The sequence below is a fragment of the Cyrtonyx montezumae genome, unplaced genomic scaffold, assembly GCF_038088225.1.
Source record: "Cyrtonyx montezumae isolate F1298 unplaced genomic scaffold, pur_monq_1.0 scaffold_6, whole genome shotgun sequence".
In the NCBI taxonomy this organism is placed as follows: Eukaryota; Metazoa; Chordata; class Aves; order Galliformes; family Odontophoridae; genus Cyrtonyx; species Cyrtonyx montezumae.
Genome location: NW_027072067.1, coordinates 9,227,224 through 9,244,822, shown reverse-complemented (window position 1 = coordinate 9,244,822; position 17,599 = coordinate 9,227,224). Strand labels below are relative to the sequence as shown.

General features: G+C 37.9%; 1 protein-coding gene across 1 annotated transcript in view; it reads left to right on the top strand.

Moving 5' to 3' along the window:
* Positions 1–395: 395 nt before the first annotated feature.
* SLC6A11 (solute carrier family 6 member 11) overlaps positions 396–17,599 on the top strand; it is a 73,443-nt gene continuing 56,239 nt past the window's right edge. The window contains exons 1-5 of the mRNA XM_065749647.1: positions 396–521; positions 985–1,215; positions 4,768–4,902; positions 5,071–5,211; positions 6,016–6,106. Of these exons, the coding sequence (XP_065605719.1) occupies positions 996–1,215; positions 4,768–4,902; positions 5,071–5,211; positions 6,016–6,106 (587 nt within the window). The 5' untranslated portion in view covers positions 396–521; positions 985–995. The remainder of the gene's footprint in view (positions 522–984; positions 1,216–4,767; positions 4,903–5,070; positions 5,212–6,015; positions 6,107–17,599) is intronic.

Genomic DNA, 17,599 nt, shown 5'->3' with positions numbered 1-17,599 from the left:
TGCTCCGGGCTGCCGCCTGAGCAAGCAGCGGGCACTGCAGCGCGGCAGGTGTGCGCGGAGCCGCGGGCCCTCCCGGAGCCGCATGCGGGAACCGCGGGGTTCGGTGCCGCTCGGCCCCGGCCGTCTCCCCGGCAGCGGGGGAGTGAGTAGCTGGGGATGCTCGGGCGGCGATGCCGGAGGAGGGGGAGGAAGAAGAGGAGGAGATGGGGGGGAGCCGCTGGGACAGCCTGAAGTGGGCGGAGGGGGAAGGCGGGTGTTATACCGTCGCTCGGGGGAAGGCTGAGCATTGGCAAATTGCGGCTCCGGGGCGCGGGGAGCATCCTATCGCCGCCGGCCGGCCGGGCGGCAGCCGCAGCGCAGGACGAGGCTCCCGGCTCTGCTCGCGCTATCCCCGCCACTGCCGCCGGGTGCCCGCGGCTGCTGTGCAACAGACAGGAGAACGGCAGCGTGCGGAGGTCCGCTCGGAGCCGAGTCTCGAGCCAGTCCCTCTTCCAACCGTGCAGGCATAAACAGAGCCCTGGGTGAGTAGTCAGGGAGATTGCTCGCTTCTACAGGCAGGCCAGAACCGATCAGGCCCCCTTCACCACATTCCTGTCTTCCTACCTTCTCATTAGCATGCCTGGAAGGTGCGGGAGATGCCTATCCTTTGCGAGGTTTGTCAAACTGGTGTACCTGCTCGAGGAAGGATTTTTGAAAGGTTTCACGACCCAGCCCTTAAAATAACATCCTACTACATCTGTCCCAACTTGAAAACCCTTTTACTTTTGTGCACAAAATTATTTCTTTTTTTTTTTCATTAAAAAAAAAAGTTTTTCATCCTTTACAACTTTTCTGGCCTTATGGAATTGACCTGTTCACTTTCATCTGTAAATTTATGCAGGTAACAAATACTTTGAAGCTAACGATTTGCTAATGAGCTTCTTAGTCCTTGAATGTTATTATTAATAAGTGACATCTGCATATTTTTCTTTTGCTTTCCTTTAGGCTGAACAGCCATGACAGCTGAAAAGACTATTCCTATAATAAATGGCAAGCCAGAAGATGTTTTGGATCCAGAAGCTTCAAGTACTAACCTTGTCCACAGAAATGATAAGAAAGTTCATGAAAGAGGTCACTGGAACAATAAGGTTGAATTTGTGCTTTCTGTGGCAGGGGAGATTATTGGGTTGGGAAATGTATGGAGATTCCCATATCTTTGCTACAAGAACGGAGGAGGTAAGATGAAACCATACTGATTTGCAGTTTACTGTAAACATCTGAGAAATAAACACTTAAGGATGTTGTACAGTGATTTCTTGCATTAGTAAGAGAGGGGTTTCAGATTTGTGTGCGTGTGGGGGGATAGGGAAGTACTAAGTACCTGAGCACAAAGAGAAAAAATTGTGTTCCCCTCACCTTCTTCTCCCCAAATACTATATGGTTTAATTTCTCATGGTTTTTAATTTGGTTGTGTTTTCTTTTCATTATTAGTACAGAATATTTTCTTCTGCGTGTGCCTGTACAATTAAGCCTACTCAGCAAAGTTTGTCTGACATAGAAAAGAAAGTAGCAGTTTTATTTTTCTGAATAGCATACTTTGGGGAGGGAGAATATTGTTTCTGCAAATGCTGAGGATTTTACTTCTCTTGTGAAAAAAAATCCTTTTAGTCAACCATACTCTTTATTTATTTAGTCTTTACTTCTCTAATCAGTACAGTAAGGTAGGGGTAGATACAAAGTTGGCTGTTACTCAGCCAAGAGAGCAGGCGCTGTGTAACTTAAAATAAGACTGCAGAAGTCTATTCTTTCCTCTTTCAAATCACAAAAGTATAATGTACGATAGGTATTACTTATAGTCAGGTATCAGCTAGGTAAAATATGTGACAGTTAAGCATGTCAGCTGTGTCTCACACAAAAATGAGGGTAGAAAGATAAATTAAAAGTTAAGCTTAGAATCCTGTGAGCTAGATTCAACATTCTGCCACTTAATGTCTGAATCAGCACTTGTGTAAATGAATACCTCACAAGAAAAGTAAAATGCTCAGTGTCTGATGTATGCAAAGATCTGTTCTTTAACAGGTTTGTTTGCTAACAGTGCTGTGCCAGATTTCTTTCCTCATTTGTCCAAAACTAGGCATGGTTGCCTGAACTCACAGATGGTTTTGGCAATTTTGTCTACTGTTTCTAAAGACTAATACTCCTGTGGTATTCACTTGTTTTCAGAATGATGCTACCGTACTCTTAGTATCTAGTCAGTCTTTTGGATGGTTTGCAGAACAGTTTCTTGTTCACCTCCTAAGTTTTTCCAAATAATTTTTGACAGAAGAAAAGATGAAAATATTTTTTCAGTGTATACTGAATATTTTCTGAAGCATTTATATGCATGCTGAATTTATGTTAGCGTGTCAAAATGTGATACCATCATTTTTAAGGGTATAGCTCTTATCGTGTATTTGGCTGACTTGTTGAGTATCATCGTTAATGTCTGCTGCATTCTTTAAGAACAGAATGAATGCATGTGGTTTGATTGGCCTGGTACCATGGGAAGTTTGCCATTAACTTCAGTTTTCTTTGGTGAGGTCTCAGACTACGACCTTTGGCTAGCATCTCTGTTTTTGTAACTCTCTAAATTGGTGTACTAGAATTAGATTTTGGTCTTGTTTGTTGCATTGAATCTAAATACTGAAAAATTCTTCATTGCCATCACATATTATATTTAGGTAAATGAGTTAGTTATGAAATAACTAAGGTAGTAATAACTAAGGTCTGCTAGGTATTGAACAGATTCAGAAGCAGCATGGATCTTTCAAGTCTAAGCTCTCTGTCACTACTAACAGGTACTGTAGGTGTAAGCTACTATAATTCTAATTTGCTCTTATGGACACTTGCTATTCTTTTTTTAGGAAAAATTATTCATTTCTGTTTTTTGAATTAGATATTTTATGGAAGCTAATCAGTTTGCAAGCAGGCAAATTTGGTATCCTCTGATTTTTTTTTATTTTTTATTTTTTCCTGATGAGTATCTGTTGTAAAGGAGATTTAAAAAAAAAGAAAGACAGACAGAGACTCCTGGCCAGTAAGAGCAGTTTAATGAAACTGGCATGTTAAACTGAATATTCTTGTCTATATGAGTGAGCTAAACTTGTTTTCATACTGGACAGCAGTTCTCAAATCATGGCTCGAGAGGATGCTGTCTTTCAAATCATTTGCACAGTGTATACGTGTATATGTATGTATATATGTAGAAACCATCATTTTGGAGCCCAAATGATGTTCTTTGAAGTCTACATATCTATTACTTGAGACACAGCTAAGATTCAACTACAAGCAAATTGAGTGGTTGAGCTAAGAGGTCACTCTTGAAAACATCTATCTTGTTGTGGTGGTTCTGAAGAAAGAACCTTCAAGTCAAAGCCGGTGTGTTTAGTTGTGCTGCCTTTCTAATTAAGTGACTAAAGCATTACAATTATTATAGATTTGGGTTTTATTTTCCCCAATTTTTTTAATGATCTAGTTTATCTATTTGCCTTGTAGAAGCTTTCCAAAAGTATATTCAGAAACATTTAGTTTGTAGTGAGATTCTGATAGAAGTTTTGTATTACAGGTGTAGCTAATAAAGTGTTGTTCATTAATGGTCAGATCAATCTTTAGGACTGTTGTTGAAGGTGAAATGCCATTGTTATTGCTCTGAAGAATTGATTGATATATGCAGTTACTGCATCTATCAGAACTTTTGTGCGGTACCTCACTGTGTTAGACTGATTAAATCAGTAAAACTTTGTTTACTGGTGTAAGTAAAAATGGCCAAAATAGTTATTTCATGGATTTTTCTTAGTATTTGTATTCTTCCTTCCATGTTTCCACCTAAATCAATATGGTTACTTGCTTTCTATCTCATCCTTTGATTTATTAGGAAATCTGAGTACCAGGGGAATGAGGCGAAAAAAATTATTTTGGCCTTGTATGTTAATGGGATCTCTGTGTAGTGGAAAGGCTGTATTTCATTCCTTGTTATTTAGATTCAGTTCAAAATTGAATACTTAAAAACTGCAGTATTAGCAAGTGACATTATGCCTAACAGGTATCTTCTCTCACTTCTTTGTCTCTGCACACTTGAGTCGCATTCTTTGGTTGCCATACCTAATAACATGGTTAGTTGTGATATAATACAGAATTTCTGCTGTTTAATATGAGAAGAATGGTATTTTTTTGAATGCAGCTCTTCAGCACCAAACTGTTCTGCTCTCTATCTTTGCTGGAGTTAACTGTTAGCATGAAAGAAAAAAAGCTGATGCTTTGTTTATTTCCTACAATTTATAGATGACAATGCCAAATCCTGTATTCTTTCTCTGTGTAAGTAGTCCTAAGGTGGATTTCATTTCCATAATGCCTCTTCATTTCTGCTTTCCTCCTAAGTGAAGAGAAGAGAGAGTGGAACAATTGGATGATAATCAGAACAGAATGGTGTGGCTAAGCAAGAATGTGATCTTTCCTTTGCTTAAGAGAAAGTTCAGCAGAGTTTAGCCTATCCTGAAAAAGTTCAGTATGCTTTATGTTTTGGTTGGGAACAGGGATAGTTTCTGTACTGTATTTTTGTTTGAGTCCATGATAATAGCTTAAGAGTTAACTTTCAATAATTGATGTCAGGAGTAAACACACTGCACTTTTAGCACAGCACCTAGAATACTTAGCACTTAGAATTAGCTAATGAATGAAAATAAATTTTTCACTAAGCTGTCAAGAAACTGTGTTTGTTATAACCAATACCATCTCAATGTTTATTTGTAGGTGCTTTCCTGATCCCATATGTGGTTTTCTTTATTTGCTGTGGGATACCAGTTTTTTTCCTGGAGACAGCCTTGGGACAATTTACTAGTGAAGGAGGCATTACATGCTGGAGGAAAGTTTGCCCTTTGTTTGAAGGTAACAACCATTTTGGTGTTCTACTGCAAAACAACGTATTACATTTTAAAGGAAGGAAAAAGATCTTATAAAACTTGAAGTTAGGCTGTACTTAATTTAAGAAAAAATGCTTATTACTTTATCTGAAAAGTAGAACTTCTCTTTGCTTTCTCTCTTACTCCTCTCCAGGCATTGGATATGCTACCCAAGTTATAGAAGCACATCTAAATGTATATTACATTATCATTTTAGCATGGGCTATCTTCTATCTGTTTAACTGCTTTACTACAGAGCTTCCTTGGGCTACATGTGGGCATGAATGGAATACAGGTATGACCTTGGTAGAGATGTTTGCTGTACAAATAATGAATTCCTAGTAGTTGATAAATTAGTGTTGAGAACACAACTGTTGTTGTAGAAAAGTCTGTGGGAATGGACACATCAAACTGTGACAAATGAATCCTGGAGCAAAGACTTATTCATACCTTTCTGATTTAGGTCATTGTATAAGCATTTCCTATGAAATACAGTATCAGATAGGAAAAGAAAGCTTTGTCCTTCGATATTTCTGTAAAATATTCTGGTTAAATCACATGACTCTCATTTTCAATTGTATATATTCTCCCAGAATACAGTAAGTGAATTCAACAGAAGAGCTCTTCTTTTTCTATATTAGATACAAGTTAAAGAGTGACTTTTCATTTGCTATATTAAAGCAGAGTGGAGACTTGTTGATGGCTGTTTAATGAGCCAATTATTACCACTGGCCATTGAACAGCCACTTGAAGCAGTAGCCTGTAGTAATTCCCGATCAATTTCCTCAATTTCTCAAAGCTTCTATCTTTAGTCTCAGATGTTTAATTTGCCCTTGCCATTGCCACTGTGCATTTAGAAAGTGTCAGAGTATATGGCATACTGCATGGATATTTTTCTAGCACAGGCCTCTGAGCTGATGATCAAAATACTATTACAGAAGTAGCAGCTGTAGCATTTTAGAATACTTATAAATCCTTTTAACCACGTAGAATAAACATAATATATAGGAGGTGGCTTTACAAGGTGCACAAACTAGAAGATGCACCAGAAGAAATGTAAGTTCATGTCAGTATAACAATTCTGTTTTTGTTTTTATAGAAAACTGTGTGGAATTTCAAAAACTTAATATGAGCAACTGCAGTCAAATCTCTTTGCAAAATGCCACATCTCCAGTGATGGAATTCTGGGAGTAAGTGCACATAAACAATTTGCTTGATCTGACTGTTGATTATCTTCCAATATTTTTATTGTTCACAGGTTATTAGGTATTTTATAAGCTGATAGCACTTAGTGATATGAGGTCAGCTGGAAATTTTCTCATATAGTCAAAGAGATTCAAAATGAGAAGTTTAACTCTTTTTAGAGGATTCAAGGAAAAGAATTCCATATTCTGAAAGAACATAGAACAAAGTGTGCCACTTACTTGGGATCTTGGCTCCTGCTGCTGGAGGAAAGAACCTCAAATACATACTAATGAGGCAGAGGTGAAAGAGGATGATTTTAAGTATTTCTTGTTGTTTGGTGGTTTTTTTTTTTCCTATTTGTTTTCCTAGGGTGTTTAGTCTCTTTTCTTCCATAGCAGTTACATCTTCATCTGTGCTAATATTTTAGAATCTGTATATCGTTATGTTTGAATGGACAGTGTTAATTTTTCAGTCACAAAAAGAAAGCTCCAGTACTAACCTTATTCAGAACTTAGCAACTGATAGTACCTCCAGCTATCTAGGGAAACAGGTAATGCTCAATTGATTTCTAAGGAGGGCACAAGCTAAGTCTTATCTCCCTGTGTGTCTAGGTGCTCTTTTTGTTGTTCTGTTTCTTCTTATTTTTGTGGTATGGTTTTTGGGAGATTGTTTAATTTTTCATGTCAAAGTTATTTCAACCTATGTACAGGGAATCTCAGATTCATTCTTCTCAGAATTCTCTTAAAAACGAAGCTGAAGAAGATTCTGTAGCTAAACTGGGCTTCCTGTTACAGTGCATTTTGAATCCTTCAAATTTTGAATGTATTTGATTACCTGATTTAGGCTGAGTTAGGAATGAGTTATGAAATCAATAAGGCTGCTAATCAAATTAACTTTTTCTCTAGCTTGTTTTACAGTCTTGTGTGAAAACGCACATTATAAACTTCTTAAAGTCATCAAAAATCTCTAAACCATCTCTTGTCATTTAATACTTTTTTTTTTGTTGTTCTATGGAAAAGGTTTTCATAATACAAACAGTTTACTGGCCAAAATAGCTTATGATATTAAAATTTATCTGCTTCTGGTGTCCAAGTAGAAGTGGTGCTTGACTTTACACTCTTGATGAATGAATGTATCTATAGCTAGATCAGGTTGCTCCAAGTCAAGTCCTGCCTATTCTTGAATGTCTCCGGGGTAGCGCATCCAGCATCTCCCTGCACAAGCTGTACATCACTACATTTATTTTGTGCATAAAAACAAACAAAAAAACATCTTCCTTATATCCAATCTAAATCTCTTTTGGTTAGAAACTATTTCCTCTTGTTCTGTCACAACAGAACCTGCTAAAGGGTCTCTCCTTTCTTACAGCTCCCTTTTAGCTACTGAAAGGCTGCTCTCAGGTCTCCCTGGAGCCTTCTCCTGGCTGAACAGCTCTAGCTCCCTCAGCCCAGTCTCATAGGGGAGGTGTTTCATCCCTCGGATTATTCTCATGGTCCTCCTCTGGACTGCCTCCACCAGGTTTGTGTTTCTGTGTACTGAGGACTCCAGACCTGACACAGAACTCCAGGTGAAGCTCAACTAGAGCAGAGTAGAGAGGCAGGATCACTTCCTGCATTCAGCTGGTCATAATACTTTCATGCATTTGACTTTCTGGGCTGTGAGGGCATATTGCTGGCTCATGTGCAGCATGCCATCCATCCACCAGTATCCCCCTCAGTAGAGTTGTGCTCTATCCCTTCAAATTCCATCTTGAATTGATAGCAGAGGTTGCCATGATCCAGGTATAGACCTTGGACCTGGTTTTATTAGATCTCACGAGGTTCACCTGGGCCCACTGCTCAGCCTGTCTAGGGCTCTCTGGATGGCATCCTGTCCCTCAGACATGTTGACTGCACCACGTAGCTTGGTATTTGTGTGTGTTGACTGCATTACACAGTGTGGTGACATCTACAAACTGCTGAGGGTGTACTCAATCCTATTGTCAATGTTGAAGATATTAAATCTCACCAGTCCCTACACTGACCCCTGAGGGACACCACTTGTCGCTGATCTCTGTCCAATGAGTCTCTGGCCACCACTCTAGATACAATCTCACAAACATTTCCTCATCCATCAAACATCCATCTATCAAAGTCATATATTTCCAGAGTGAAGAAAAAGATGTTGTGTGGGACCACAACAAAGGTTTTACTGAAGTCCTGTTGTGCCATCATAGAAGGGCACTAGGTTGGTCAGGCAGGACTTGGCTTTGGTGAAGCCATGGTGGTTGTCTCATACCACCTCCCTCTTTTCCCTATCTTCCATGATAATTCCCTTGATAAAATTTAAGAAGGTACAGTGTTGCATGGGTTCAAAATTTGAAATGGATATGACAAACTAATATAGAAGTGGAAGAACAAACTTCAAATATTGGGCCTGGCTTTGCACTAAAATGTCTATCTGGAATTAGAATTCTATATTTTAACTACATCAGACAAAGGTACAGTAGAGCTCTATGCTTAAAAATATACAGTGCAGACTACAGACTTGTTAATGCGTAATAAACATAGTACCAGGCTAGTTAGTTTTTGCAGTGGCCTGCAGATAAGTGGTAACAGCAGTGTTATTTCACTTAGTTGGTAGTCTTGTTCATGTGATATTGTTTTACTCCTTTATAAATGCTAGTGTCAAAAAACATAACTTTATGGATAGATTTGTCTAAAAACAAACAGTTAAAAGAAAGTTGATGGGTTCAACTGGATGGAACACATGCTAGCTGCTATTTTCAGAACTCATAGATAGAGATGAAGCTTTTCACACTGCAATAACCAATCACAGGAATGAATTGATTTGCATAATGACCAGGTTTCTTACAATTCTGTTATTTGATGCCTGTGAAGGAAGGGGGAGGCACTAGTTTTCTTCTGAACAACACCACTATTCATGTCCTTCTTTACATTTTGCTTTCTGCAATGTTCAGTCTGCAATTCTAATTTCTCTAAGTTATGGCCACAGTAAATCCAATTTATTGTGGAAAGGGCTAGCTGGCATAAAAAGTTTTTTGAGCTATTAGCATCTACTCCTGAGAGAATTTATGACTCAGAGTGGTAATTACTGTGAGTAGTGATCTAATTTCAAGTAGAATCAAATAGTGCACTTATTAATTGTCAAGCTGATGTTAAGTACTTCCTTTTATAAGTATATAACTTTACCACAGTTCAGTTGTATTCACAGTACCTTCAGACATTTAATTATTCTAATCTGAAAACTAACAAAAAAAAAAAAAACACAAAAAAAACCCAAACCAATAAGTACCCTTTCATACTCGGAGAGGAAGAAATCTATGAAATGCCTGAGTTATCAGTGCCATGTGTTTTCTTCACACCAATTGCTCTTAGAATTAATCATGATGAGGAATGTACCAGTTGCTATGTTGCACAGCAGACTAGACTGGCACTTTGTAAAAGTCAGCAGAGGCTAGTAGTGGAGGCACAAGCTGGATTTGCGCAGGCACAAATGAATGCACAAGTTCCAAGAGAGATGTCTTCTTCTTCTACTGTGTCTTTGGAAAGGAGTATTTTATTTTCTCTTTCTTTTAGCTATTATGTCTTTTCCATTGTGTAGACTAGAAGTCTCAGCCCTTCTTATCTGTCATTAGAAGCAAACTCAAATCCATAGCTGTTTTGAGGACTGCAAGACTTCAGCCTTTCTGCTGAAATATTTCTAGCTTTTATGATAAAAAAGGTCTGTGGACTTGACAGTTCCTAAAATTATCACTACAGCCAAGTACCAAGCAGGTACTTGTCCAAATGCAGCAAAAGGTAAGAGAATTCTTTGCAATACAATGAAGCTTTCATGTCATGTGGAATAACAGTTAACTTTCTTCAAGTCTGTACAAAGAATACTATTTCCCTGTTAGTCTAGTTGGTACAGAGTTACTTCCTCTGATAATTTAACATTCTCTACCTGCTTTGATGGCTGGATCACACAGTAGATGAAAACCTAATTAATGTCTTGGATGTATTGTTCGTTACTTAAAAAAAGCAAACGCAGACTGTAGAGATGAGTATTCAGTACGACCTAGGTAATATTATCCTCTTGCTACTTGCAGAAACCTTTAATTGTAAATGCAAGGACTATGTTGTATTTTTTTTTTAACAATGTGATTGTTAATTACTTGTAGCTACACAGCTGAAGTGTCCTGATGCTGTTGAAGGAACAGCAGGCTAAGTCTGGGGGTTTAGATTCACTTTACTTGCTCTCTGACTTAGTTAAAAATGTCTATCCCTGTTAATGACTGTTTTAAGACTTAATCTGAGTTAGCTGACTTGTGATTGTCTACAGATATCAGTGTTGACAGCTCTGAGAAATATCAGGAGCTTAAAGAGGTTCTCTCATCTTCCTTAAAAAAAATCTGGTAACTTAGGGTATTAATTACTTTCACGTTCCATATGCATATACAGTTTTCAAAGGTAAGCAACTGAATTGATCAAAACTCATTTTTTATACTTCAAACTCGTATGCTGTCTTACAAAGGGCAGACAAGAGTCTGAAACTTCTCTTTTATTTAATGCTAGTGCCCAGGATTTAAAGACTGCCCAGTTAATTATTGTTTTTTTATTTCATCCTAGAGGACCAGCTTGATAAAAGATATATAAAAAAAAGTTGTAATTTCAAGGTATGCCATGTGTAAATTTTTTGTCCAAATCTTAAACAGTAAATAGTGGAAGCTGCAGTAATAATGGAGGTGTTGATTATTTTGGATACGTTAAAACAGTCCTATGAAAGAGATCTGTAGCCATAGATGAGGCTGACTTTATAGCCAGGGAAACAGTATGGGGATTAGAAAATAAACTACTCCATTATGCTCTATCTTTTCCTAGATGGGGAATCTCTCTGGCAGGTATAGGGAACACCAACTGTATCTATGTTCTCCTCTGACCATTATTCCGGTCTGCCACTGTGGACAGGAATTTGAGATTTCTTTTGCCTGGGAAGGGAGCTGGGCAGACAGAGGCCCATAGTTTTGGGGTTGATTCCACCTCAATGGTCTTTTACTGGCTGTATAGCAACTTAGTCCTCTGCTAAAGAAGGTCTAGTTGTTGGCTTGTCATTCTCTGAAGGGAGGGACACATCCTTAGCATTTCCAAGTAAAACCTAGTGAGGAAAAAAAAACCTTTTTTTTTGTTTTGTTTAGGGAAAAGAAAAGGATCTGTTCTCTGCAAAAAGGCGAAGGCACAAACCCTTTCCTTGCAAAGTCAAAAAGAGTTTTTCCTGTTTCATTCAGGCTGCAAATGACTGCAAGAGTCACATTGTGCTTAATCCCCACTATCCTATGAAAAGTCATTAACAAGTTGGGCCCAATCCTGCAGTGCTCCATACCCAGAGACCTTCAGCACCTCTCAGAACTAGACCCTTTGTGTATGTCTTGTCGAAGAACATTGAGCTGTGCCAGACTTGCTTGTTCCAGTTTAGTTCACGAGAGGCCATGTGAAAACAGTTTCTTTGTTTGGGTTCACTTGAGCTCTTCATCTGGTTTTGCCTCAGAACCACAAATTCTGCTTGATTTCAGTTGAAAAAAGGAAATGGGGTAGGTCTCAAGGTGCTAAGCCAAGGGTAAATGTTAGCCTAATCCAGACTGATGAACTTTCCTTGACTTTGATTTTATCTGGAATATTTTGTGAACATTTTAAATGTACAGAAAAAACTACCTCAAAGATTGCGAAGTCATGTACTTGAATAGTAGGAAATGCCAAAAGTAAGATTGTGCAACTTTAAGTTGATATTTTATATCAGTTTGACTGTGTGTAGTTAAACAAACGCATAATATTCTTTTCAGTAGAACTGAAAAGGATGGACTGGGGGGAAATACCATGTTGGTATTCTGTATGTTGTTATTTTTCTCTTCATTTTCCTCTATTTTGCAGTCTTGTTAAATTCCTCCTCTGTTGACAAAGATACTGATTTAATCAAGGCTTCTTAAGGTGCTTGTGGTGTCAGTGATTTTGCAGTCATAGATTTCTTGATTACCTTCATATCCATTTATCTTCACAAAATCTATGTATGATCTAATTATTCCCCACTTTACAGAAGGGTGTGAGCAGCCTAGGATCAGTTTTGGCTTTTGAAACAGTACCGTTGTAGAAATATTCTTCAAAAATAGCAAAGTCAGCTAACCAAAAAAATTTGGTTTCATTTAAATTAAAACACTTTTTAAGAGTATTTTTCAATTACAACTTTGTAGACTCAGGGCAGTACCTGAAAGAGTGACTGTTTAGTTTTAACTTCCCAAAGAAGAGATGCTTTTAATGTGCAAAAAAACATTTGGTAGGTTTTTCACTCTTTTCCACTATATTCTAATGGGGTAGCAAGGAAACCGAGTTTTAGTGTCAGGAAGTTTTACTCAGGAAGACTCGTTAACTAGTGTAATGAGTTTCATGAGCTTATGAAGACTGAACAGTGTCAGTCAGTGCCAAGTCTTTAAGTAACCATGTAGGCATAGTTGTCCTGCTGTGCAGAAATGTGAGTTGACTGGTAGTCTCCTGAAGTCTCTTCCTCATACATATGTATATGAAGTATATATATACATATATTAGACTTTGAGATTTGGCTACGAAAAAGTTGCCATGACTTCAATAAAAGAGATTGAAGGAAAATAGGTCAGAAATAGCTAGAGAAGTGAAATGTTCAGGGATTATACCTCATGTTCTCTCTAGTTATAAATTCAGAGACATAGATGTACTCACGTAAATTAAGTTGGTGTTGCATGTATATATGCACAGTAGTTGCTATGCGATGTCACATTCAGATAGGTACTGACTCTAATGAGACACATTAACACAAATACTTTTATTTATTTTCTAGGAATACTAGAAATTTTAGAGAAAAGTCTGCTGAGGCGCCTTTAATATTTTTAATTTTGAGAAACTTAAGAATTTGGGATAATGTATGGTTCAACATATAACACTACTAGGACTCCATGAGGAAAGAAATAGGCTGAGCTGCAGCAAATGTAGCTCACCTAGGAATAATTCATTCTGATACGTGTAGGTCTCAGAAATGAGCTGTAAGAGGTAAATATTTCATAGCTGTGCATAATGATTCAGACATGGGATTGTCACTGGTGTGACCACTGGGAATTATTTGTCTGCTGCTTTCTGAAAGCCAAGTAGAAAAAAAAAGTGGTTTTCAAGAAGAAAATTCTTACTTATAATAAATCTCAAACTGTAATTATTATTATGAAAATTATAAGGTAAACTGCTAGCCTTTTGATTTTATAGGGTTTTCTTTATCTTTACCAATAGCTTCTTTTGAAAAAAATCCAGTGGGAATATCTAAGGCAGTGAAGCATACTATCTCAATTTTTTAGCATCTTGTATATCCTGCTTAAAGTTTTTTTTCTCTCTCTGTAAGAGAAAACCTTTCTGTATTCAAGGAAAGGTGTGAAGGATGTAATTTTGGTGGACTTGCCTCCTCTTAGCTTTTTTCTCTTAATCCAAGAATTTGTGTCCACTTAGTAAACTGGGCCTACTCACTCAAACGTGGAGCTTCTCTGAAATACCACTGACTGTACATTTATATATTACTGTTAGAAATAAACTTCTATTTTTTTCAACAGAGATGTTGTGGATGCTCCATCCCTGGATACATTCAAGGTCAGGTTGGATGGAGTCCTGGGCAACCTGATCTAGTGGTTGCCAGTCCTGCTTGCAGCAGGGAGGTTGAGACTGGATAATTTTCAAAGTGCCTTCCAACATAAGCCATTCTTTTATTTTGTTTTGCTTGTTTGTTTCTCTTACTCACTTCCATACTAGTGCTTTTCAAGATTTATTCCTCCTAGACTTTTCCACATTTGAGATCTATGGTCCAGATCAATTGATTGGTCTATCTTCCAAAATATAGCACATTTTAGACAACCATAGGAGGTGTTGCAACTCCCTGGAAGATGTTCCAGAAAAACCTCTGTGCTGTTGAGAAGAGCTTTGCGTTAGAACAGAACCAAAATATGAATTTCAGTACCTCAGAGATCCCTAAAAGCTGTTCCTAATTGTTAGGTCCGAGGAAAGAGGCTAGTTCAGCACTAGCTTGAGCAGGAATTCACAGCATTGCTGCTTCCTAGGAAGGCTGCAGGGTCAAGTGAGCTGCAGCATTCAATTTTTTTAAGATGATCTCTGTCAGATAGTGGGAAAACTGAAGTGATTTGGATAATGGAAAGTGAATATTGCTGGTGGGGAAACATCTTAAAGTAGCTCTTTCTGTGTTATTGATGTCAGTATATAATTAGCCAAACTGTCATCAATAAATAACGTGTCACAAATGTTCTTTGTTAGATGAGCAACTTCCTCTGATCTCTGTGACAAAAATAATACTGCTTTATCTATCTTAGTGTCCCTGGAAAACAACTCAGCCTTTTCAGCTGGAGGTAATGTCTGGAAGTGCTACCGTCACTATGGTTCTTCCAAAGGGTGCTGATTTTATGACTGTTAAATACTTGAATAAGCTTTTGACTATGCAGCAGTCCACAATGAGATTGTCTTTCTGCAGATGATACCAGAATCCTAGATGCTGGTGTCTCTTTGACCTTGTAATTCAGGTATCGACAGAAGATCTAGGTACATGGAATCTGAATCCCACCAGTTTTAGCATTAAGTTTCTGAGTGTCAGAAATTGTATACTTGCATGCAATAATCAAATAAATTTGGATATGAAATACTCAAAGTGATACATTTTCACAGAAATTAGGGAATATCAGCTGCATAAAGTGAGAGAGAAAATAAAATGAGAGTTCAGAGAACAGTTTTGGATGGAAAACTTATGCTTAGGAACAGGGAATGACTGAAGTTGGTGCTACTGAAACAGTGGGTAAGCTGCGTGGCACTGCTGCTCAAATCTGTTACATTAATTAATTGCACAAGGACCTCAGTAATGGTAACTTGCAAGGTATACAGACTGGGTCTGAAAAATCCACAGATATAAAAGGCAAAACATGAAATAAAGCAAACTGCTCAGTAACACCACTGCAGCTTTAATTCCCCACAGAGTGCACTGAGGGCAGGGTCTGGTGTAGAGTGTATAGATCGCATTGCCACCTATTTTTCTGGCTAAAGAGATAAAAGTGACCTCAAGAGGCTGCGTTCTCTGCTTTACATTTTTATTTTGTGAAAGAAAAATGTCTTGTAAACTGCTCCGCATCAGAGAAGGAATGCAAAGGGGTATTTCCTTAAATAGACTGAATCTGTTCTTCAGCTTTCCAGAACATGAAATAATGCAATAATTACCTCAGAACGTTCCTCTCAATAATGTGTTAGTAACAGTTAATCCTCTTTCTACTCAAGAGCCTGCTTCAGCTCTGCACATTGGAACACTTTAATAAGGATGCTTTTTCTCAGGAAAAGTGTTTGGCCAGCCCATGGGAAACGTAGTGCTGTGGTTCGTGTCCCAAGAGAGTGCACTTGTAGAAGAAGCTTTCAAACTGTTTCCAAATGTGGATGAAAAGCATATTTTTCAGCTATGAGGACTCAAAATTAACAGCTATGTTACAATATGCCCATCTGCAGCAGTTTCAGAAATGAAGGGGCCCTTCTTTCCACCTGGTCTACTGAACCTCTAAATCAAAAGGTGATTTAGGAAATTCATTAGCAAAAGTATTTTCAGTAAGGATGAAATATATTTTTACTTGGTTTTCTTTCTAGGGGAAATAGGGGAAATTACGTTGACTGAAAGAAGCGTGGTAGCCATTAGCAGCACTGCATTCCTTGAATGTAGATTGCAAAAGGTCATAGAAGGATGTCTGGTTATTTGCTGAGGATGTCTACCTAAAATATGCTGAGATTTCTGACTCTATACACTCACTCTGTACTTGATCCTTTGTTTTATACACACTATTTTTTTTTATTCAAGATGAACTGTCAGCATTTGGCTTAAAATATTTGATGCAATAAGCTGTAACCAGAATGAAATTACCCTGTAGTAATAATACCATAATTTTGTTCGGTCTGGTTTTAAATATCTTTGCGACCAAACATCAGCGTTTCTGGAATCTCACAGGAAACACAAAGTATGTTGCACTTCAGATATGTCCTGTTATTCCACCTACATTTATCTTTTCTTCATATGAGGCTATTAACTTCTATTGTTTCTTTTAATTTGTTTCATTTCTAGGGAGAAAAGTAGAAATTATTCTCCAGTAATAGTCAAGCTATATATATGTAGCAAGAGGTAGTGAAAACTTCTGTGTTTTTGAATGTTAAGCACGTTACAAATCTGCTCTGGTTTATATTCAAAGAAGAGATCTTAATCTTCCATTTACAGGTAAAATATCCTCTTTAGAATTAATATTTTGCTACAGCTGATTTAAAAACTCTTGTCTGAGTTAACCTTTAAATTCCAAATTAACCTAATTCAAATGGGCATATTCCCTCAACATTCCATTCAGTATGTTCAAATGCCACCATTGTCCTGGCTTCTTTCCCAGGCTATTGGCTGGTCATGAAATTGAACTGCTGTGAATTAAAAGAGAAAACATGTGAAAATAAAGTCTTCATAATACTTCTGGATTTTTTGAATACAGCTGTTAAGTGTGGACGTGCATTATTCCTCTTGGAAATCGTGAAGAATTCAAGCACACTCTAAGAGGCAATTACTGGCAATTGCTTGTTTTGCAGCTCAGCTGGCATTTTCCTGCACCTCTGCTAAGCTGCATGCCCACTGGCATCCAAATAGCTCCTGGGATATGCCAGATTTGATAATTAAACTCTTTTATCACACAGAAGTGTCTGGAAATCATTCCCTAGTTTTCTTATTCCCAGTAACTGAGTTAGATAAATCAGATTTACCAGTTGTCTCCCATGTCTTCCCTGGGACTGTCCAGCTTGTGTAATTATCCAAACAGAGCACTTTTGGCTCAGAAATATCATTGTTTTTTGGTTTTACTTTTAATATCACCTGATAATTTAGAATATGAAAACTTGATGAGTTTGTAGTTCTTGTGGGGATCCCACTGTCTCCTTTTACAAGACCACATAGTTTATATCAGGAGTTCTTAGGGCTTCTTAGGTCCTCTGTTCAAGAATTATTTCACTCACAGAGACCATGAGGCACACAAAACCTTTTCTCATCTCAATCTGCAAAAACTATTCTATACACATAAATTACTCTTTCCCTCTGTTGTGCTTTAATATGTACCACTGAAAGTGATGAAGCACTGGTGGTGCAAGCCTTCATGGATGTGACTGTTCCTGGGTGCCTTAACATAGAAAATTTTTTCAAATGGTTGTTACTCTAAAATAAACTGTATTACTTTCAATATTATTTCACTTATTCTAGCTCTTTGTGCTTCTCCCCATGAAAAGATGAGATGAGGAGAATAAGATAACACAGGGTCTTGCAGTGGTCAGTGAAGCTGATGACAAAGTGAAAGCTATGCTACTTCTTTCCACTGTCTAGGTAATTTACACTAGGTCATGACAGGTTTTAGATAGATGTGGCACTGCTGAGGAGTGAGAAGCTGCCATCAGCTG